Here is a 24,112-nt window from a genome sequence, read left to right on the forward strand (position 1 = left end):
CCTTTATTCAGCTCACCTGGTGAGTGGGAAATGTCGTACCATTGACTTGAGTACTCCAGGTGTCTTCCTATCAAAGCAAACCAAGAAACAACATCTTGCCTTTTGTATTTATCTGAAATAGAAAGGGAGAGTCCTGTGTAGTTAATAGACAGACGGCTAAGTGTACCAGACAGCTTATCTGGACTGTCTGTTAGCTGGGTTGGGATTCTTGTGCTAGCAGAGGGGACCTAACCCCCAGGAGGGCATCTGGAGAAGAGAAGCAGGAGCCGCAGAGAGAAACTGGAACGGGCAGGAAGGACTGGAGGCATGGGATGGGCGTTCAGAGTCCAGGGCTGGCTCCTCCTCTTCACAGGTGCCTATCAGCAAATCATTTCTGGACCTCCCAGAGTCACTTTTTTTTTTTTCAACTATGAAATGGGGTAGTTTTGCCTCACTGAAACATGGAGATTAAACAATGCTTGTGACAACAAACAGCGCACAGTATGTGCTTAGCAAACAGGTTGCACAACTAGAAAGGAGAAGAAATGAATGATGCAAGGTGAGAGACAAGTGTGGGAGAAATGCCCTTAAAGGTTCTTGAATCTCTTGGTTCTCAACCTTAGCAGTGCATTAGAATGTTCTGGGACAGGGGCACCTAGGTGGCACAGTCAATTAACCATCTGACTCTCGGTTTGGGCTCAGGTCCTGATATCAGTGTCATGAGATCGAGCCCCATGTTGGGCTCCATGCCCAGTGAAGAGTCTGCTAGAGATTCTCTCTCCCTCTCCCCACTCTTGCTCATGCATGCTCTCTCTCAAATAAATAAATCCATTTTTTAAAAAGCATGCTCCGGGGAACTTTTAAAAATAATTGGAGTAAAATAATCAGAATCTCTGGAGGGAGAGCCTAGACATAGAGAAAACTTTTAAGTCCCAGGAACTGTTCAGCCAGTAGTAGATGAAGTCATCCCCCCTTCATTAAAAAGATGAAATTTAAGCCAAAGATAAGTACAGAGAAACCCAAGATTATTCTGTGAGTTGTAGCAGAATACAGCTACCTTGGACATAGGCATCCTATATTCCAGTTGCTCACTTGTTTCCCTAAAGCCCTCCTAGTCTCTGATTTCTAGAGACCTTGAGAACAGGTGTCATGTTCTGGTGCAGTTGCCCAACAAATCTTCCATATGTGTGTCAGATAGAGTGTCTCTCTGCTCGCAGATTTGGTCTAGAAGACAACTATTAGACAAGAACAGGGTGAGAGTTGTTTTGGATCAGAGGATTAGACTTTTAGGGAAGGTGGGTTTGGAAAGCTAGGTTTACAGCAGAAGTAGCAGAAGCAGGTCTGGAAAAATGAGTTTATCAGCAAGCAAGGGGAAGAAGGGCATTTTAGGCAGATGAAACAGCTTGTACAACGAAAGGCAAGTGGTTTCATGTGGCCGGAGAGGCCGGTGTGCGATGGGGAACTGGTGGTTAGCAACCATATTGGCTTTCATAAGCCGAGTTGGACAAAGTTTGGAAATTGCTGTTACACTGAAATTAAAGGAGCTGCTTAAATATCTTGGTCCTTTTACTTTCTGGTGGAAATCTGAACAGACTGATTTGAGCTATTATTTCTAGATATTTCAGAAAGACAAGAAATAGCCAATTATGCATATTTTCAGCATTCTTATTTCCATCATGGTTAGCCAGTAAGCACAATGAAAAATAAGAAAGGAGAGGAGGGAAAAAGCATACAGTCAATCTGTTTGGGGTTTAAGAAATGAAAATGTATTCCAAAAAGCAGGCATCTCCAACCAGTTTACTGAGATGTTTCTGTTTTTTTTTTTTTTTAAAACATGGCATATCTCTGAGAAAGAATCCACCCTTATTAATACGTGTGATTATTAATAAAAAGAAATATTTCTGAGAAAGCACTTATCTAATATGGACAATTCAGTAATTAATAAAAAGAAAAGTTTACCTAACTTCAGAAACTCTGTACAGGAAGCAACATGGGAAAGAGCAAAGAGTGCACAGGAAGAAGGCCTTTCATGTGTTACTTTGTCCCATATAACAAACCGTTTCCCTTGCAAAGCACCAAACTGCCTTTCCTTCCCTGGCTGTGCTGCCATGAACGTGCTCTGGTCCGTTGTGGCTCTTCCAGGAATACTCCTCATATCAGTCTGGAAGCCTATTCAAAACAAGGGTGGGAGTCAGAGTTGATGTGTGCCAGCACTCCTGCCGAGAGCTAGCCCAGTCCCATTGCATGTGAGGGACCCCCTACTTCACACCCTTGCACCTCTTTGGGTTACACAGATCCAGTGGACTACAGGGGTTGCAACGTTAAGAAACCACAGGGCAGGAACGGTGTCACTTGCTCTTTCATAATGAGCTCTGCGCAGGAAACTGGAAAAAAAAATTCAGGTTGTCCCATCACTCGGTGCAGCAGGTTACTTGTGTGAAAGCTACTTCTGCTCCATGAGCAAGAAGAATGCAGAATTTTGGACAGACTCTCAGAATGAGCAGGGGCTCCAGGACCTCTATGTGTCTTTTTAAACACTTCCAGGCTCCAGGACCTCTATGTGTCTTTTTAAACACTTCCACGGACATTAACTGCTTGGCCTGTGCCTTCATTGTGCCTGTGAAGAACCCGAGGTTCAAGGCCCCAGAGTGGCTTTCCCACATTGCAGTAGGAGCTAGGAGTCAAGCCGCAGTTGGGAGTACCTCGGTCTCCCGACTCCTGCGGGCCCCACTGCAGTCCCAAGCCCGCAGTATGCTCATGATTTGCCAGGTTGCTGGCCATAGGACAGGAGACGTTGCCTATTTTATGGGAATAGGACTTCGTTTTATGCATCCTAATGACTTGACTCTTAACCCCTCCCAGAGCTTGTGTGTCTTGAAGCCCCGTTTGTGTCTCCAGGCTCTTCTGCCTTCTGACCAGGGGCCCGCGTCCCCAGGGAACGCCACTCACTGCTTTCCCGTCTGGGGAGGGCCAGTCAATCCCAGGCCTTGGTGTGTTGCCTGTATTTCATTCTTTCTGAAATTGTCTAACCCCATAGACTGGAATTCTGGAAGCCTCTGTATTTTAGGCTCATTCGCACAGGACCTGTCATATTCTGTAAGCCGACATGGAGTCAGTTCTCACTTGAACTTTGTTTTTAAGCATTACTTTGCCCTATTAAGGATCTCCTGCCTTGGAGTTGTATCTCTTCTCTCCACCATCTCTTTTCCCTTCTTGGGAGTGATCATGAGGAGGGCCTCCCATCTGGGGTCATTTAACCTCTGTCCTCCCACAGAGAGAATTCATGAGCGATAATACATTCTCCAAAGCCCAGGTCTGTGCATAAGGACCAGAGCCCTCAGACTCTAGCTTGTAACAAAGTATTGCAAAACCCTAATTCCATCGGCTGGGATCTAATGTTGAACCTGACCCAGCTTTTTCTCCAAGCTTCTCAAAGCTTCACTTCCTGAGCACCTGCTAGGTTTATAATGCAGTCCTCTTAGCTGCCAGTCTGCTCCTGGTACAGGCCTGTGCACCGCACTGCACCTGGCACTAAGTAGGAGAACCACGAATCTGTGTTGAACGAAGGAGGATCAGTGAAAACTGGGTTTTTCTCAGTGTCCAGTGCTGAGGCCCCTCCAGATGGATGGTTCTCCCGTGGCCTCACACATCCAGTTGTTTCTTGAGGCTGAGCTGCAGCTTGACCTTCTTCCAAAGATGAAGAGGAAAGGCATTATTCATCTGAGATTTGCCTTGCAGTGTTTAGCATGAATTTGGTTTCTAAGGAAAGGCTGGCAAACCACTGACACAGGAAAAATTATTCTTAGGTATTCTCTGATGACCATAGACTGAGCGAGGTTTTTGTATAGTTACCATAGCCATGAAAATAATCACTGGACAACATTCCCAGTGGCAAAACACACCAACCCCTAGAACTTTTTTGATTAATGGCAGGGGGTAGGGCTAACAAAAACCTGATGCCAGCTGGGCCATCACTGCTGTTACGAACCCCGAACATTTATTCAGCATCTTACTGTGTGTGAAACTTGCAATTTCTCTGTGCTTTTTGTTTGTTTCTCAATGTTGATCAGAAATCGGAATGCTAGTTTTGCAACTGATGGTGTGTGACCATCATTTGTATCTACAAAAGGTGACATTCCTAGTCACTTTGGAATCAATTTGGAGTTCAGGGACAAGGTTTTGGTGGCATGTGGCACACTGTAGGTGCTCAGTACATACAGAAAGGCAGGCAGGAAGGGGAGCAGGAGGAGAGGAAGGGAGGGGCATTGAGGGAGTGACCCCCCCCCTTGTGCCCTGGCGTTCGTCTCCCTGGGATGTGACAGGCTCTGCCCCCCACCTGCCAGTGACCAGTTGACCTCCAGCTCTTAAGTTTGGTCACGTTTAAAATGAGATAGTACCTGCTGTGCAGGGTTTTTAAGAGATCTAGATGAGCTCAAACATGCACATATCTGGCACAGAATGACTCAGTAAATGTTAGTTTTTTAAAATTATAACTAATAATAAGTTCGTGAATTCCAGTGATTGCCTTTTTTTGAGAAAGCAGTTGCCTGTTTATCTTCCTGGACTTTAAGATGAGTCACCATCAGTTCATACGGATTTCATCAGGGCAGAGAGAGACAAGAACCCTAGAATTCCTTAGAATCGGCGGTCTCGGGGGATCACCTGGTCAGGGACTCCCCACAGTGCTGCTCTCCCAACTGCCCTTGCGTGCAGTTTTCCTGAAACTCTCACTCAGGATCTCAGGCTTCAGTCATAATTTTCACCTGACTGCTGTTCTCTTGCCAGAACAGAGAGCCAGATTCTCCTTTCTGTCATATATGTGTATTTTCTTCCTGAAGAAGAGGGAGAAGGGAGGATGTCTGCCTGGGAACAAGGTCTTTATTAGCTTGTCTTCCCCGGGAGTTTACCTTGAGGTAGAAGACAGATGAGACAAGCTGGCAAGGCAGGAGAGGGGCCATCTGGTTGGGGGGCTAATGCCTGCCCAGTAATCTTTAGGGCTACGTGTTAGTATTTTTCCACCCCTTGGAAGCTAGCATTGTCCTGCAAACTAAGAAACTCTCTAGTTTCTAGAAATTCTAGCTCTTTCAGAGACATCACTATCTTTTCGCCACAGATTTCCTCAGAATGAAAGTATATCTTCTACTTTTCTTTTTTCTTTTTTTTTTTCTTTTTGCCATGAGGGAAAATAATAATAAAAACTTAAAATCATTTAATCCAGTGAATGAGTAATATTGGAGACTGAGGGAAGTCAGAACATTTCCCCAGTATTTTCCTGAAGCATTTGATTTGCACAGGCAGTTTGGGGGATGTGGGGGAGACCTGCATGGACAGCCTAGCAGCATTAACTCTTCACAGTCCGCTCTATTTCTCTGCGTTGAACGAGGAAGAAGAAGGGCCCGGCTTCTGCCACCCACGTATAGTTACCATGTGTGGGTACTTACTGTGTACCAGGCTGGGTTGTAAGGGTCAAGTACCCTCACTTAATCTTCAGGACAACTGCATTCTGAGGTAGATACTATTTTTAGCCCCATTTACAGAGGAGGGAACTGAGGCTCAGAGAAGTTAAATAAATTTCCCTAGGTCAAACAGTTGGTAAGTGATAAAATCAGTAGAACTTCAGGCTTCGGAGCCTTTTCTTTCAACCATGACTACGCAGCCTTGAGGAGTTACTAGCCCTACTTGAGGATCTCAGCAAGGTTCAGGAGGGACTGAAATGTAGCACGTCTCTTTTCCAAGCTTTTCAAATGTTTTATTTTCAGTAGGTTTCCAGGCAAAGGTTGCATTTTTCATCTCAATGAGAGCAAACTGCCCATGTGGGCTTTATGGGGACTTGGCCTTTTCTGTAAGGGGACCTCTACCCCATAGTAGAGTAGCACCTGTGACAGCTCAGGTCTTCAGAAGCAGTTGCTGAAATGGAGTTTGCCATGCAGATTATTTATGGGGGATCCCTGCTGAAGGGGAGTGGGCACAAGGGGAAACTGAACTACAATGCAGGCCTGGTAGCTTCCACCAACAACAGGCAGCATGGCGGACCACAGATGGTCCTTTGGAGCTGTGCTGTGGTGAGCTGAAAGTGAGGGTCTTTATACACCTGCCACCAGTGGATAGGCCACCCAGGGTAGGGAATCTATTGGACAAGGAAACACCCTTCATCTGAGGCCGACTCTGGAGAAGTTGGCAGCATTTCTACTCACTGAGACAATCAGTGTGTTCTTCCTTGAAGGGAGGCTGTAGGTGGTACATCCCTGTTTCCATTTTGACACTTCCAATTTCCTTACAAATGCGAGTTTACACATTGGTAAATGCCATCTCCAACCCAGCCTCTTGTCTGCTTGGCTTCTAAGTCAATAGGCATTGCACACATATAGACAGATCTCAGCTGTCTGGACTCCTCTTGCTTGTAGAACTAAGTAGAGGCCAAGGTGTAACATCTATATTTTCTTTGAACCAAGTGATTAAAGTCATACCTGGCAGTTTTATAAATCCATGAAGTTTGTTTTACATTCATCATGCCTTTCATGTGGAGCCAGTTGGCTTGTGTTGTGTGTGTGTGTGTGTGTGTGTGTGTGTATGTGTGTGTGTGTGTAAGGGGAAGAGCAGAGTCCAAAGCTAAAAGCCACAGAACAGTGGTGGAAAACCTCTAGTCACATTGTGCTTCCCAGTTGCCTTTAGAGAAACCTTTCAATGATTAAAATTCCAGATTAAACCCCATTTTCAGTGCTCTTCCCTTCGTGAAACTAAAGCAGTCTTCCAGCTCACTTCGGCACAGACATTAAATTGTGTCCCAGCTAACTTGTATCTTGTCCACCCAAGCTGACCAAGGAGCCACTCCTGCATCATCCACGGGGCTGGTTTGCCTTGCAAGATCCATCCCTGCTGCCTCTCACCGTTGCCTACAGTTGGCTTTGGCCACAGGCCATCTTAGCTTCTAGGTGTGCAAAACCTCCTTCCATTTCCTTTCTTTCAGGTTGGAAAGCTTATCCAAGAAGCAGCTGGAAGAAGTAACTTGAAGCGAGTAACTCTGGAACTTGGAGGGAAAAGTCCCAATATTATTTTTGCTGATGCTGATTGTAAGTCAACAACACATCTCCTCCCTGTCCCTGTACACTGCCTCTTGGTGCTCTCCGTTGTATCTCCACTTTTGACAGGACACTAAGGAAAAGATCTATGAGGCTAAGAAGAAGCTTCAAGTAGAAGAACCTGGACCCTTCCTCCCAAGGGGCAGCTGGTTTAGTACTGGGGAAGAGGGCTTGCCGGTTGATAGCTGAGCAGAGTTTGTTTTCTAGACATTCCTGAGCCCCTTTGATTCTTTGGTGCCGCAGGGCAGCGTGGAAGAGGTAAAGGCCTGCTTTGTGCTGCATGGTGGGAAGGGCAATGGTCTAAGCCTCCCAACACCACATATATCTTCTGCCTAGATTCTAGAAATCTGAAACTACTCAACTGTGTCTGGTGGCTTTGTAGACCATGGAAAAAAAATATCTAGTTCACTAGTCTTGCCCCATTTTCCCAAACCCACAACCCCTCCTCTGTTTAGTCCCCCCATCCTTTGCGGTGTCTGTGACTTTCAGCCAGAATGATGACGCACGTTCAGTCAGGTGCTTACACCTTGGAGGTAGGACCCTCTGGCGGTGTAGAGCAGTAATTTAGGAAACCCCATGTCTTCGGGCAGGATGCCCTCTCAGCCATTCTGCACAGGGATGGTCTTTATGGTTTGAAAAGCTTGCCAGGAAATAAAAATTCAAAATCTCTTCTGGTCCCTCTTTTTCTCCCTCTCATCCCACCAGACTGAGATGCTGTCCCTTTCACCACTGGGAGGTCAGAAAGCAGAAAGCAGATTGCTTGCCATCCAGCCCCAGCTTTGGAGTCCGTGAAGAGTTCAGCATCAGCTTCATGCTGGTTGTCAAGAGGGATCAGAACTGTCAAACCTAAGTTTCTCGTGAGGAGTAGTTCCTCCATTGACAGGACTGATGGACTGATAAGGGACGGTTGATTCAGTCAGTCATTTAGCAACTAGCACACATCAGATTCGCTAGTGTATCTTGAAGTGTAAGCTCTGAGATGAAAGTTATGTGCTGCTATACAGTTACAGTAAGTGCAGAGGATATTTGGGTGTCTTTCAAGAAGATCCGTTTCTTTTACAATTTAATTCACCATAATGCTAATTAAACATACAGCTACAAGGTTCTCTATAGATCAGAGGTTGCAAGTTAGCAGTCCCTAGGCCCAGTGCAGGGCATACATATGTTTCCCTGTCGAAATGTTTAAAATATGAACACTGTACATGAAAAGTCCTGATTTCTGTTTTTTCTTAAAATCGGGAATCTGGCAACCAGTGGCTTACATTCATGCATAGCAACAGCCAAATGCAGTGGCTTTCTTTCTGAGTCTCCATCAGACCGTTTTTGCTAGCTGGCGGATTCATGCCACTACATTATTCGCCCAGGCCCTTGCCCTTGGAGCTTGACACTCCTGTTGTAGATGGTGTGGTCCAGTCCCTCTTCCTACAGAAGAAGAAACAGACTCAAAGAAGTAAAGTCGTCCAAGTTCAAGGTCACGTAGCAAGTCACGTCAGGATCTAGTTAGAACTTGAACTAAGGTGTCTTCTCAATCCAGTGCTTTCCCCGGTGCTGCCTCCTCACCATTATGCTGTGGGCTGAGAGGGGCATTACTCCCGGGGCTCTGGCAGAGGGAGGGGAGGGGGCTGCATGGATGGGCCCTCCGTGGGTGAACTGCACGAGGACACCACTCTCTCCCTTGCAGTGGACTACGCTGTGGAGCAGGCCCACCAGGGCGTATTCTTCAACCAAGGTCAGTGCTGCACCGCCGGGTCTCGCATCTTTGTGGAGGAGTCCATCTATGAGGAGTTCGTGAGGAGGAGTGTGGAGCGGGCCAAGAGGCGCATCGTGGGGAGTCCCTTCGATCCCACCACAGAGCAGGGACCTCAGGTAGGGAAATCATAAACATTCCCTTTCTTTTCTTAATCCCTGGCAAGCCCCAGACACTCTATTGGGACCCCAGAGACAACTTCCTTCTCCCGCCCCCTCCTTTCCCTTCCGCCTCATCTTAGTGGCTGGAATTGTAGCTGGTGAGACATTGCTTATTCCTCATGCTTCCCTTTCCTTTTCTAAATGTCACCTCTGAAACATTAAGGGATTAAAGTTGCCTCAAGGATACTTTGGACTTTGAGGGTAACTGGGAGTCTTTTAGCTCTAAAGAAAGACTTGCATGTGACCAGATGGAGGTTGACCCGAGAACCCAGTCCTAGTCCTAACCACTGGCCTTCAAGACATCCCTACAAATGCCACAGGCAAGGAGAAAGGGTATCTCTCTTTCTCAGAAACCTTTATCCATTCATCCGTGGCTAAGGAATCTCCACCAGCCTGACCTACTTAGGGCCCGCATATGCATGGGAGTTAGAGAGCTACTTGGCCCTCTGCTGTGGTTAGCTCTACTCTGCATGCTTCGTGCGGTGTGCTCGGGAGGGCCACAGAAGGCCCTGCAGTCCACACTGTTTGGCTCTGCAGGCTCTTCACAATCATCAAGGTTTGTTTCTGGTAGAATTCTGGTTGAATCCCAAACTAGATAGAGTGTGGGAGTTTTTAAAGGATATTGGGATCAGGTTGCATTTGAGTCTCTAGTGTATGGGTCTTCCTGACAAGAAACAGCATCTCTGAGGTTTGGGGACCATTTGAAAGATGACTAGTGTTCCAGCCGAGTAATTCATACTCAAGTGGAATTTAGATTGTTGTATTTGCCATCATAATGGAGCAATGACTACAACTTGGGGGAGGCCAGACTAACCGTATTTTATGGAGTAGGAAGCTAGTCCTTGCTCTTTATACTTAACCCCTTCCTCTAAAGGTGTAACAGAAGCTCCGTTAAAAATACACCCCAGTAGGATTTGAAGCAATGTAGAGCTTACCCTTGTTTTCATCTTTTAGTATCAGTACAGCTTGGGGAACTGTTTATTTGGTTAGAGCGGTCAGTTTTTCCCCCATGTAGAAACTGCAAATAATCAATTAGCCAGTTCCTCCATCATTTAGAAACATTGCCTAATTCTGCATCTGGTACTGCTGATTTGGCCCTATCCTCAGTGCAGGGCCTTTAATGGAATTCTCAATATATTGGGTTAAAGCATGCCAAAGTCACCATTTCTTCAGAGGACAAAGGCTAAATGGCAGCAGTTCCCTATGACATGACTAGATATAATGGAGTTTGAAAAAAGTCACAAAAGATTCTTGAGTACACACTTCTTTCTCTTTTCATAGAGGACTTTACATAGAGTCATGGGAAATTTCTTTTGTAGATTGATAAGAAACAATACAACAAGATCCTGGAACTCATCCAGAGTGGCGTGGCCGAGGGTGCCAAGCTGGAATGTGGAGGCAAAGGGCTGGGTCGGAAGGGGTTTTTCATTGAGCCCACGGTGTTTTCGAACGTCACCGATGACATGCGCATTGCCAAGGAGGAGGTAACATGGAGCTCTGATGGAAGCCCTGCCTTTCTTGGGATGGCTTCCAGAGCATTTCTTGTAGATGATATTCTGGTTTCGTCTCTTTATATTTGATAGACATTCTGTGACAGTGATGTGCAAATCCCGTTTTCAAGAAAATGTTAAATCAGAAAGCAAGTAAGCTAGATGGAGACAGGTGACATGCTCCTCGACTGCAATTATATTAGCCAAGAGGACAATCGTAAGAGCCCATCATTGGCCTTAGTAATACACTGCCCATGGGCTAGTTCCTTCAAACATGGGTTCCTAAGCTGCTCACCGGGAAGGAGAAAGCATCCAAGCCACCTCACGTTTGTGTGGGCGAGGGACCAGAGCACATCAGCCAGCATCCGGAGGGGTGGCTCTGAGTTCGGTAGCAGTGGCTGGGGACTCACAGAGAAGGCAGCCTTGGTACAGACAGTGGAATTGGGGGTTGCATGGGAGGGTGGAGGGTAGGGGGCGCTACGTGAACTCTAAAATTAGATGACTCAGGCAGAGTCTGGGCGATTTTACAGTTCTGCGCTGCTGAACGTCAGTGTCATTTAAATAATGAAGGTGGAGTAAACTTTGAAATGTGCAGAGCAGGTCAGGGGGTGGCAGAGCAACCACCCCATGATGGCCCAAACCATTTTGTTGCAGATCTTTGGCCCCGTTCAGGAAATTCTGAGGTTTAAGACTATGGATGAAGTTATCGAAAGAGCCAATAACTCAGACTTCGGACTCGTCGCAGCCGTCTTCACTAACGACATCAACAAGGCCCTCACAGTGTCTTCGGCAATGCAGGCTGGGACTGTTTGGTAAGATGAGAATCAGCCTCAGGGTTCTGGCCGTAACGCAAGCCCCTGGCGGTGTAGGGGCCTCGTAATCTCGAACACAAGGGACAGAAACTTACCCTCTGGGGGAAGGGAAAGACAGAAGGCAAGTAGCCTTCCCTGAGAAAGGATATGCACTCCTTACTGGCTAGGCCAGGAGATAAAAGTCAATTTTAAATGATAAATATTTCATATGCAAGAAAGGGAATTAGAAAATGAAACTTTTAAAGAAATACTATGATGATGGGACTACTTCAGTGCAAGCAGAATTCATACTTACGGCACTGTGTTTTCTTCTCTTAGGATCAATTGTTACAATGCCTTAAATGCCCAGAGCCCCTTTGGGGGATTCAAGATGTCTGGAAATGGGAGAGAAATGTAAGTGTCCAAAGTTGCTGGGGCCGCAGAGAAACCGGGATGGCAGATACTAGCCTAGAGGAGTATGCGCACGACTGTTGCACTCTCTGACTCACCCACTCATTCCACAAACACGTAGCACAGACCTTCTGCAAACGAAGGTCTGTGCTACGTGTCACAAAGAAGGATAAAACACAACTCCCTTCTCTTACTTGGGGATGGATAAAAATTAATGTACCATCTATTTCATGAGATCAGGGCTACTTTCTTGATAGAAGTGTGCCAAACATCTTGCAAGTACTGAGGAAACAATCTACCGATTTTGCCTGATGGGGATCAGAGAAGACTTCCCAGAGCAAATAACTTTCCACTGTGTTAGGGGCGGTGCTTCCACGTGGGGGGAAGAGCAGGAACAAAGGCATGAAGGCACAACAAATACAGAACATCAGGGAGTTTGGGGTGTTTAAAACAGAGGTCACCAAATGCCAGCCCAATGGCAAATCTGGCCAGCAGAGATGTTTCGTTTTGCCTCACAACATTTTAAAATCCTTAACTGACATTCAAAAAAGGAAGAGGCTTTCCGTAAAATACGGATTTCTTGCTTATTTTCATTCCCCCATAGCAAAATTGCTGCAGCTGTGAGCTCTAGAACTTGCCTTAATCCCGTTCCTGTTGCTTCTGGGGCCTACATATTGGTAGCCCTTCGTTTTTACACAAGCCCAAGACCAAGCCCAAGCCCCTCCCTTAATCACCTTCTCGGCCCTTGTAGGTTCTCTGAGGCTGGGACGGAAAGGTTTGGACGTAGGATGGCTAGAGGGAGCTTGCTGAAGACACAGGTGAAAAGGTTGTTTTAAACCAGTCTCACAGGGCTTAGACGTTCCGTGGGAGCTGAGGAGATAGCCGAGGTTTTAAGGCCGAGATTTCTGGCAGGTAGAGGATGTCCTGGCAAAGACTAGAGGAAGAAGACCCATCACGAGGGCTTTACAGTAACAGTGATAGGAATCGTTCATTAAACGCCTACTCTGTTATGTGACTGTACATCAGCTTCTTTCCTAACATTGTCTCATTTGAGTTTCACAATGATTCAGTGGGATAGATACATTTCCCCTTCACATCCCACTTGGTTCAGGTGGGGAACTGGGGCTTAGACCAGCTAAGCAGCTTGCCCAGGTCACACAGCCAGTAAATGGCAGATGTGAGATTTGAACGTAGGTTTCAGTGTTTCTGATGATATCCAGCCAAGGAAGCAGCGGGGCCTGGGGCAGGACTCAGAAGGGCCAGAATCGGAGCTGGGCAGAGTCCTCTTGAGAGGCAAAGGGCCTGGAAAAAGGGAATGTAGCAGAGGAAAACTATAGTCAAGGAGATGTTATTTGCAGCCTTCATATATAATGGGATTGAGCAGCATTCAGAGTGTGGATGGTAACCGGGGTCTTCCTGAGCTGACACACACTCCCCTAATAAAAAAAAAAAACAACAAAAAACAAACAAACAAAAATGAAAACATTTTCCTCCTGGGGCATCTGGGTGGTTCAGTCGATTAAGTGTTCAACTCTTGATTTCAGTTCATGTCATGATCTCAGGGTTGTGAGATCAAGCCCCGCATTGGGGTCCTCACTGAGCGTGGAGTCTGCTTGAGATTCTCTCTTCCTCTCCCACCCCTGCCTCTTGCCCCTGCTCATACTCACTGTCTCTTAAAACAAAACAAAACAAAACAAAAAACTAAATATACCACTTCCCTTCCTCTTGATGGGGGCTGGCTCCATGTTTCTTAAATCCTGTGACGCCCAAGAGGAAACATTCTTATGTCCATTCCCTCTGCCGTTATTGAATGTGTCCATTTGTCAGCCAATGCCGGTTCATGATCCGTCTGCTAGAAAGTATTGAGTGCTTGGCTCGTGGGGGATGATATATGGCTCATCAAAGCACTTGAAATTTTGCTAGATAAATGAAATATACAACATTGAAAGAAGTAGAAGAATTCCAGAGAAGGCCATGATTTATAGAGGAGTTCAGGGGTGGGGGGATCATTGTGAGCTGTAGAAGCCTGGGAAACCTTTGGATAGGGTCGAATATATGGATCTGAATTGGCCTTTAAAGGAGAGGAACATTTGGGTAGATGGAGAGAGGGGAATAATTTGCAGGGTTGGTGGGCGAAGCAAGGTAGGAGTGGAGAAAGAGGGCGTCGAGGCATTGTGGGAGAAATAAGGATGGTGTTTGGGACAAAGTACAGGGAACCCGTAAGACCATCATAGAGGATTTACATGCTTCAGATACATCAGCTGGTAATTTCTAGCTCTTCGGCATTAACCTATAAATTAAGCATAGCGGTGAGGCTAAGAGCAGAGTTTCTAGAGTCACATGGCTTCCGATACATATCCTGGTCCTACCACTTACTACCTATGCAACCTTGGACCAATTATTAATCCCGCTAAGCCTCTGTTTCTCTAAAATGGGAATAAGCCTCATTAATCTCTCTAAGCCTCATCTCCACAATGGGAATAATTATAGTGTCTACCCCAAAGGGTCGCCCTGAGGATAAAATGGTAGGATTCGGTGTTCCAGATATCCAGCAGTGTCTGGCAAACCTCCAGAAATGTAGAGGGCAAGCAGATGAGTGTTACATAGGTGATCCTTCTTTTTTCTCATTTCTTTCTTTGGAAGTATGGCAGAATGTTGCCTGAATTTCAGCCTGAATCATCAGCTTCCATTCTGTCCCTGGGAACGCAGGGGGAAATCGCTCTTTCTTGAGTCTTGCTTCTGGCCTTCAGTGCTTCCCACTTGCTTTACAGCCAGAACCCAGAACCACTCTGGATCCCCTTTGCTCAGTTATTAGTACTCTTCAGCTTTTATAAAGGTTTCGTGTAGTTACAGCTCTCTCTTCCTAACTCGCATATGGCCTTCACTTCCTGCTCCCACCTTTCAGGATGCGTTTAACTTGATATTCTGTGTCCTGCCTCTGTGTTTGGGCCTTCCTGGTCTCTGAAATGTTGGGACAATCCCTGGCTCTGGGAATGCTGCTCCCGCTGTTTTGTTACAGATCATTAAGAGGGTGAATCATGGGCATAAAACATAATAAATAATTGCCGCTGGATGGAGCTTGTCCCAGGCTCGCCTTGGATCCTCAGCATGGACAGGGTTTGGGCTTGTGACATTGTCCAGGTCCAGTCTACCCCCATTAGCAACCTTCCCCTTGCCTGGAGAGATGGTCCAGGAGACACTTTGGCTGTGTCAGAACCACATGGAGAACAGGGGCCCAAGAGACTGAAAAGCAGTCTTTCTCCACTTATCGCGTTGGTGCTGTAGTGACTCGGCCTTCCCAGTGCAGTTTAAAAATAATTAGGCAACAGGGCTCTTTGATGAGACTCACTTCATCTTGTCTAAATCATTGGATAATTTGTCCCTACTTGCTCTCCAAACATGTTTTTTCTTCCTTAAATGGCCTGGAGTGGTCGCAAGGCTTCAAATAAAAGCACCTGCCCTATCCTGGTCCCCCACTCTTCCTTCGCACTTACTGCAATCCCAGAAACTCCCCGCCTCTGGACAGTACTATTTATCTCCTGGCCTTGCAAACTCCATGTAGCTCTGGTCCCTGGCACCCCTTTTCCCACCTCTAAGAGGCACAGAGAAGAGAAGTAGCACTTTCTGGAAACAAGTTCCAAGCAGGCTGTGGGAGCCCCAGAGTTCTCCCCCACAGAGCGCTGTGGAGGGCTGCCCTCTACAGGTTGCCCGATGGGCTGGCCTGATTCCCAGGGTCAGAGATGGGGGCAGCTCACTTCAGTCTGGCCGTGCAGCAGGTTCTCCACATTTCACTCCTCCCATCCCCTCCTTTACCTCTTTTAAGCCTCTCTGAGACAAGCTATAACATAAATGTCACATAGGGAGCACATAGAAAGAGCCTCATGTTCTGAGGTTCTAAAAAACCTCATTTTAAAAACTGAGGACACAGGCTTTGAAGATGAGAAGCATTATTAGGATATTCTAAATAAGGGCTTCCCAGTTTGCATGCACATGCATCCATGCCTGTGTGCCCATGTGTGTGTGCAGAACATGCGTGTACATGCAGAGCATGGGTGTGTGCCCATGTGTACGTGTGCGTGCCCACCCGTGTGCCCATGCGTGCATGTATGTGTGCCCGTGTGTGCGTGCAGAGCATGCATGTGTGCCTGTGTGTATGTGCAGAGCATGCATGTGTGCCTGTGTGCCCATGCATGCATGTGTGTGTGCCTGTGTGCACATACAGACATGCATGTGTGCACGTGTGTGTGTGCGTTCCCACCCGTGTGCCCCTGCATGCATGTGTGTGTGTGCCCATGTGCATGTACAGAGCATGCACATGCACAGAAAATCACCTGCGGTCGGACAGAAGGGCTTGCCAAGCATGCCTGTCTGGGGACCCACTCTCAGAGATTTGGCTGTAGTAAATCTGGGCTAAGGCAGAGGATCTGCATTGTTAACAGGTTTCTGGAATGGTTCTGGTGTAGGTGGTCTGGAGCGCCTGCTCCGTGAAATGTTGCTGTAAGGCAAAGAAAAGAACAGGGAAATATACATCCTACACAGTAATCCCTCTTTGTTTTAGGAGTGATTTTTCTGCAGGGACTGGCTGGAGGCACCTTACCTTGCCCCTGGGTCTGCCGGGTTTGGTTGGTGGCAGGGAATATAACCCAGTCTGGCTCAGAAGCAGGAACACAGGCGTCCGAGTGTGCCTCCGCCCTGACACTCTGTGGAGCCCAGCAGGTGACTGTATGGAGAGATTGGGGGGCAGCAGGAGAGGCGTGTCTGCGTTTGCACTATAGTGTGGTTCTCCTGTAACTGTGGGATTTAACTAGATTAAGCTAGATTGGAGAGAAAGCCCCCAGAATGAGGTGGTGAATTAGCAGGAGAATCTAAACAGGGGGCCCTCAGAGACTTCCCAGCAGCGCTTCTCAAAGGGTGGTCCAAACAACCACCTGTGTCACCATCTCCAGGCTCCTCTCCAGACCTACCGAGGCAGTGTCTTTGGTGGGGATGGTCAGGAGTCCACAACATAAGCAAGCTCCAAGGACAGTCCCTTAGGCTTCCTGATGCCTGAGAGACGCCCGGGCCCCAGGAGGAGGCTCGCCTGGAGTCACAGCGCCAGGTAGTGGCAGAGCTGAGTGGGATGCCCGCCTGCAGACCCCCAACTCCAACCTTGCTTTTACGGCAGATGCGAGGCTGCTCTTCATTCTCGGAGCAGGCTGTGGGCCGACCGTGGTGGCTGGTGACTCTGCAGGACACGGGGGAGGAGCTCCCCCAGCGCAGGGTGATTTTCTACGTCACGCACCCAGCGATCACGGGACCCAATACTCACACTCGAGAGCAACCACACCGCCACACTCCTGACTCTGTAAGGCTTCCTTAACACTCCTCAAACCAACTTAGAGATCTGAGTGGGAGGAAATGGTTCAGGGTCTGCGCAATGTGCGTGCACAAGCCAGGAAACCAGAAGGGAGTAACCGCGCTTCAAACAGGAGGCAGATGATGTCCGTGATGAAGACACACTTTCAGAATTGCCCAAGGGAAGGAAAGAGTCCAGAAAGAGCCAGAGCTAAGCTGGTAATAAAGACTCAGGGCCTGGGAGGAACTAATGAGGGAACCTTCTACTGAGTGGGGCAGTCCCGGATTTATTCTCATTCCCATCAGCAAGACGGCCAACTCCGATAAGAGAAGAGCACACATACCCTGCTCTCTCCTTGGCTGCCTCTGATGTCTTGGCAGGGAGGGCAGGGTCATGACAACCTAGGTGACCTTGGCGCTCAGAGCTGCTGCTGGCCAAGTGATTGGAAGTTTGTGCAGAGCATAGGGTTCCTGGAAGGTAGCAGAATGAATCGCTCACAGCAGGTCTTGACTGTAAAGCCCAGTTACTTTTTACACATGATTGTTTTGGTCTTTTTAAAAGATTGATTTAATTTTAGATTCAGCGGGGAAGAGGTGAGGGAGAGAGATTCTCCAGCAGACTCCACACTAAGTGTAGACCCCAGCGCTGGGCTTGAGCTCATGACCTATCCAAAACCAAGAGTTGGCTGCTTAACCAACTGTGCCACCCAGGTGCCCCATACTTGCCTGTTTTTAAAGACAGCCTTTATTAATATTTTCTTATTCAAATACATCTCCAAGTGTCCTTTTATTTTTTCCTGAAAGAGGTGGTATGTCTGTCTACTGGGTGGACCTGGGGAAAGGGAGCGTGGGTGAAAGCCCTCCCTCCCTCTCTCCCTCCCACAAGGGCCGCCTGAGCCTGAAGCTGTGGGCTCTACACGAGGTTTGGTGGAGGGCACGAAGCAGGACCAGTAAGCTCTGAGTCCTCGGGCAGAGACGGCCACTCAGGCAGCCCTTCTCGCCCTCCCAAGGGACAGCGTTGTGATAACTGGTGCCCAGGTGCTCTGTGAACACAGAGGCAGGAGGCGTTCCTTCTACTGAGAGAGCCAGAAAAAGCCTCGTGGACCAGTGACTTTAAAAAGAATGGGGGGTGTGTGTGTCAATTTTTAAAAGAGAAAATTGGGAAAATGTGCTCGACTTTACAATGAAATAAAGAAAAGTGGGCAAGGGCAATTAAAATGAGATGACCTGAGGAGAAAGTACAGAGAGAAGAAAGAAAGGAGCAGGGCAGCCACCAGGCTTGGCTGCAGCCCGGCCCCCTGAGGGTTGGAGACCAACGCTGCCTGTCCAGAGGGCCAGGAAGGCGCATCTCCTGGCTCCTGCAGAGACGGGGGACCCAGCTCCCACCCCATAAACATTTAACCAGAGTCTCAGGGGCCACTTCCTTTGTAGTCAGTTACTTGGATTTCCTCCCTCTTTCCCCTGCCTCTGTAGGGCTGTGGGCAGCACGCATCAGGATGGTTTTTGAGGCATTGCTGGTGATCCGTGCTCGTCCCTGTCCAGGTTTTTGGGTCCCCACTTCCATGTGTTAAGTCTAAGGACCAGTGGAAAGGAATTTAGAACAAACGGGAAGGGATCCCAGCCTGGAAATCTCTGGTTTTTCTTTCAGCTAAAGTGGACTAGGTCACCAGGAAGAGTGACTAGAACACAGACACATCGGGGGCGTCTCGTGGCAGGAGTGGGTTTTCAGAGGAGGAAAGCACACCATTGTCCTCTAGAGCCATTACTGCCAGTGGTGGAGACACAACAGGGGGGCCCTAGACCTGAGCCTCTGCTGTCCGCAGTGTACCCCCAGGTCCGGGGTCTGTATGACCACGGGCTCAAGCTAACGCACGTGCCTGTGTTTCTGAGTAGTTGGGACTGCTGCTGCCCCTTCCTGCGCCATGTTGTGAAGACAGATCAGCCCTTGACTTTAAGAAATGGTCACTGCTCATGATATGGTAGCCCTCTCTGCCTCTCAGAGGAGGGCTGGGCTGTCCACTCATTAGACATTTCCTCATGGGAACCCCATGGCCTGCTGTTAGCAGGTGCTAAACGGCCCCTTCTCGGGGCCCTTGCCATCATTCAGGCCAGGCTGCCTCGGCCTCAGGTGTCTGACACTGCCTAATTCTGCCTTCCAGGGGGGAGTTCGGCTTGCGAGAGTACTCCGAGGTGAAGACAGTGACTGTAAAGATCCCTCAGAAGAACTCCTAAGAAGGCCGAGGAGGAAGGTGGAGGCCAGCCCGCAGGACCCTCCCTCTCTGCTCTCCCTAGGGGGCCCTGCTCTCAGGAATCCAAAGTCCATACTCGGTCCTTATTTAAAGATGTAAACAATGACATGTAGGCCAGGCCAGTCACTGCATAAGGAAAGCAGAACATGTGCTCACGGTCTCCTGGCACTCCGTAAGGGATCACCTTAACGATACCAAATATTGGGAAAGGGGGGAACAGGCAGGAGGAGTCGCTGTCGGGAACATCCAGTCTCTCTTTTTGGAGCGATGGGCTGATGTCTTTTGTCACAAGGAACTTTCCTCCTGAGGAAAGGTCATCTTTCCATTGTCTCCATCTTCTCCTTCCAGGCTCTCCCTGCTCACCACCCCCCCTTCCCACCCCTCCAAGGAGATCTCAGCTGAGCTCATTTGGGGCAGATGTTCGGGCCGGGAACAATTTTCCAAGGGTTTGCAGCCAAATTACCATTTCATGTTATCCACTTCTTCAAAGCAAAACATGAAATGGTTTTCGTTAGAGCCAGACCAGACTGAGACTGCCAGGAGCTGGTACACTGCAGATGTACCGAGAACTGAGAGCTCGGGATGTTCCTGACCCAGTCTGGCTTTCGTACATCCATAAAAGACAGAAGTGAAAGATCAGGAAAGATGCAGACCCAGAGATCACATGTAGTTTACAGCTTCTGAGCTTGCCGTTTGGTTTTAGGGTGTGTGGGTGTGCGTGTGTGTTCTATCTTCTGGGTGATTCTGGAATAAGGCAGCGGGCGGGAAGGGGGTTGTTTTTCATAGACTGATAAGATCTTTTTCCAATGCTCTTAACAATCAACCCCAAAACGAATTGAGTCAGCTCAAGAATTTGGTACCAGGTAATGCTGGGGGCCTTGGAGAAATAAGTTCACCTCTAGTACTGGCTGACAACTCTTAGGAAGTGAATTATCTCTGCAGTTGGACTGGGCAGCCGCTTCTGCCCCCCTGCCCCCGCTGCACCAGCCCTGATCCTGCCAGTGCTCTGGGTGTTACTTTGGCCTATCATGCCCTGAATGCACTGGCAGTAACCTTGGAAAATCCGGCCCAGCCTGGAGGTTCCGTTGCCATTTGCAGAGTTGCAGCGTGCCACGCTTGCCGTCCTCCACCAGCACCCCACCGCCATGTCCAGTGGCGCGTCCACATGTGGGTTTCCCTCCCAACAGGCTTCCCAAGGGGGGAGGCACAAAGCAGCCCCTCTCCCTCTCCTCCAGCCACACACTTCTCCTTCTGCTTTCCAGTGCATCCAGCAGCTGATGGACAGCGTCGGCTTCCTTTCCTCCTTCACTCTTTCCAGTTGCTGAATCCAACCCAGCCTGTAACCTAGATGAAGATCATTTATTTAAAAGTACCAACCATAACCTAGAGTACATGGAATATGGGCAACACGTATATAGCCTTCTGTATGTAATGGGTTCCTGCTTTCTAACCACACCGGTTTTCTATTTATGAGTCTCGTCTATTCATGATGTTTAAAAGAAATCTGTCTGCTGTTATTTACGAACGACAGTACACTCAGTGGCCCGATGCCTCAAGAGACGCCACGCTTCTGAGTTCTCCCATGTGAATGTCATGCTCTCCTCCTCTAGCGTGTGTCCAAGTGAACATATCCATTAACCAGCTAGTTACCTTTCAACTGCAATATAGAATGTGAAAATGAAGATTTATTTCTTTTAATTTACTTAAAAAGAAACCTCTGTGCTAGCAATAAAGCATTTATATTGTGTACTCCTTGGGATTACGTGGCTGTGTTTATAAATCTTTGCGTCACACTGAGCACACTTGGGTCCTTCTCTCAGCTGCTGGGTTTTTCAGCTGTGTGGTTTTCTCTGGTTACTGAGCAGAAGTCTGGGAAAGCATTTTTATAGAAGGCAGTAAACAACACCCTTGTTTTCTGACACTGCTTAAAATTTGAGTACACATGCGGTTTTACGCGGCCAACAAGTAGAATCATGTAGGAAATTGATGAAACGACTGTTTTAATTCAAAATAGCCTCCGTGAAAGCTAAAACATAAAGGAGTGTTTAGGGCCTGATCCTCAGAGTCGTGGGCTACAAGACGGAACTCGCATTGATGATGGCACTTGGCAATAGCTTTACTTTTATTTACCATGGGGAGATGAAGTCGAAAGCTGACAACCTGATGCCCTCTTTTTGCAGCTACAAAAAGGAAGCTGTAAGTCGTGACTATATTAGCAGGCAGAGCTTGTTTGCTCTCTCCGCATTTTCAGAGTTGAGCTTCTGGGGAGCGGTTTTTCCCCTCTAGACCCGCACATGCCCTGCTTCCAATGCTTGGAATCTCCACCTGAGTCCTGGTCCAGGGAGACAAAACAAAAACTAACGAGCTGGCCACAAAGGGAATCCGACTTGAAGCAAGACGTACTGCTCTCTGGCTGCTGCTATTTCATCCCTTGGAGGAACAAAGTGAACCTGGGGCATATAGTCCTCAGGGCTCTGGGATGTACTCTGAAACAGAAGATGTGGGCTCCTTGTGTTTTACCTCCTGTCCATTACCTTGAGCCACCAGGAAGAAAACAAGAATGAGATGGGCACAGAGTAACCATTGAAAAGTCCTCTGGCCGGTGGTATTGTAGAGCTTATAGAAAAGAGGAACCCAGCGTAAGATAGACATAATTTGATGGTTCTTCAAAGCATAAAGTCCCTCAAACCTCATCCCTTTATGGTAAAGGCAAACGACAGCATTACAGATGTCACTAATGAAACTAACCCAGAGACAATCCATCGTTTGCCCTATATATTTGGGATCTCTTTTTTACTGTTAACCCCTGAGATTTCCATTGTACCTTTTCCTCCAAAACACCCTCAGTGCCTTCATATTGGTGATCTCATGCTTTATCACGACATTTTAGATAATAAAGGGCAAGAATATTATAGGGATTAAGGAACAGAAAGAAACAGTGAATACACTGGACTGCACAATAAAATAGGAAGATGCCCAAGAAAAGAGGACAATCGGAGAGGCTAACAGAGGAGGTGGATTTTGAACTGGGTTTGAGGACTGAATGTATTTCCCATAGGCAAGGGATCAGGAAGCCGGCACTCTGGGGAAACCATAATCTTCAGAGGCCCAGAGATTGGGGGAGGGGGGCGGCATTGTCATGTGATCATGAGATTGGGTGGGGGCACCGCGTGTGGGCAAGTGTTCAGAGTGCCGTTGGCCCCGGGGGTCAGCCAGAGCTCCCTGGTACTGTTACAGAAAATGGGGGGGGGGGTTCCCCAGTGGTTTGGGGATGGGAGAATAACAAACCAACATTTAGAGCCTACTGTTCGGGAGCCAAGTGGATGGCAGTGATAAGGGGAAAACTGTACTCTAAGATGGTCCGCCAAACCAGCAAGGGAACTCTAGTCCCTGTCTCAGAGCCCTTCCGGGTTCTTCTTCCCTACCCCGTTTCCGGTGAGCGCCGGAAGTACCAAGTATGCGGAAGTAGAAGAGTGTCAATTATCCTCCCTGCTTGTGCTAGGGGTCAGACCTTTGGAGATCACTCTCCTCTGAGCCTTCCTGTATTAAACAAACCTCCCATCCTCCAGAGTCTCCCAGTACTGCTTTGTTCTTCCGTCAGGACCCAGTCCAGGTTCCCTAACATTTGGTTCCCTGACCCCGAAACCCAACTGCGCTGGCCTGTTGCCACTGGTTTGGGGGCAACGGCGGGACAGTGATGGAAGGGGTCAGAACGGAGAAGGTGCGCCCTATGCAATCTTCCGCAGTCTCCTGCCAGGTGGGCTGGGACCCGCCGGCTCTGCTGGTCCTTCCAGACTCAAACGAGACTTGACAGGTGAGGACCTGGTCCCAAGGTTGGATCCCGGTAAGTCCTGGGGCCCTGGGACCCAGTCAGGCGCATCTGTCAGAGTGGAAGGGAAGACTTAGCACCTCCCAGAGACCTCGTAGAGGTCTCACAGGTGGGGCCTCCGGGGGTGGGAGTTGGGGGGAGGAACTGTAATAACTTCTGGAGTGAATGCTTGAGTGTGCAGTTTGGCGTGGCTTGTCAGGCAGACTGATTCTGTGGCTCCACGGTCTTGAGACTACGGAGTCCGAGTGGGCCCTAACCTGCTTCCATGGTGACCTCGTAGGGTCTATGGCAAGCCCCTTCGGGGCGCCAGTCTGGGGTTTATACGGACTCCCTACGGCTAAGAGGCACCCAAGTCTCCTCCGGGAGGGCGGACAGGCACGCATCAGACTGGTCTCTCCTTGGGAGGGGCACCCACCCTTTGTCTGTCTCTGCGCCACTGCACATGGGAAATATCACCACGGGGTTGGGGCAGAGAAAACCTAGAGTCTTAGACTGTTTGCTCAAAATTTTTAAGAAAGGATTCTCAGGAGACTGTGGGATCAAAACGTCTCCTAGAAAATTAGGGACGTTACGTGAACTGGAATGGGCCAACTGGCCCTCCGAGGGGCCCTAAGACCTACCCACTGTCCAGGTCATTTACAAAATTATGGTCGGGACTCCCAGACGCTCTGACCAATTCCCATATACTGATTCTTGGCTTCAGATAGCCCAAACTCTGCCCTCAGGGGTCCGATTCTGTGCTAATGGGAAGGACCCGAAGTAGGATATTTGTAACCCAAGTAAAAAAGCCCAAGGGCTGTAAGGAACCAAAGCCTATCAGGGAGGCCCCGTCCTGGGGCATCGGGGACAGCAGCGGGGATGAGCTCTGGACAAGGATGCGCCCATAAGGAAGCACGGGACCGCAGTCCTCCGGACCCGGGTCCTAAAGCTGAGCTGCCGGAAAACAGTGCTCCTGCTTCTTCTAAGCAAGTGGCCTTTGTGGGGAGATTGCTGATTTAGCAGCTCTGACAGCCCAAGGAAACCTGATCCAGACAGAAACAGA

General features: G+C 48.3%; 1 protein-coding gene across 1 annotated transcript in view; it reads left to right on the plus strand.

The window, feature by feature from the left end:
• Positions 1-20,990, plus strand: part of ALDH1A2 (aldehyde dehydrogenase 1 family member A2) — a 95,968-nt gene extending 74,978 nt beyond the window's left edge. The window contains exons 9-14 of the mRNA XM_032864853.1: positions 6,947-7,049; positions 8,740-8,924; positions 10,286-10,450; positions 11,111-11,268; positions 11,587-11,661; positions 19,152-20,990. Coding sequence (XP_032720744.1) covers positions 6,947-7,049; positions 8,740-8,924; positions 10,286-10,450; positions 11,111-11,268; positions 11,587-11,661; positions 19,152-19,224 — 759 coding nt within the window. The 3' untranslated portion in view covers positions 19,225-20,990. The remainder of the gene's footprint in view (positions 1-6,946; positions 7,050-8,739; positions 8,925-10,285; positions 10,451-11,110; positions 11,269-11,586; positions 11,662-19,151) is intronic.
• The last annotated feature ends 3,122 nt before the right edge of the window (positions 20,991-24,112 follow it).

Source organism: Lontra canadensis, unplaced genomic scaffold (genome assembly GCF_010015895.1).
Source record: "Lontra canadensis isolate GAN:19392208 unplaced genomic scaffold, GSC_riverotter_1.0 scaffold28, whole genome shotgun sequence".
In the NCBI taxonomy this organism is placed as follows: Eukaryota; Metazoa; Chordata; class Mammalia; order Carnivora; family Mustelidae; genus Lontra; species Lontra canadensis.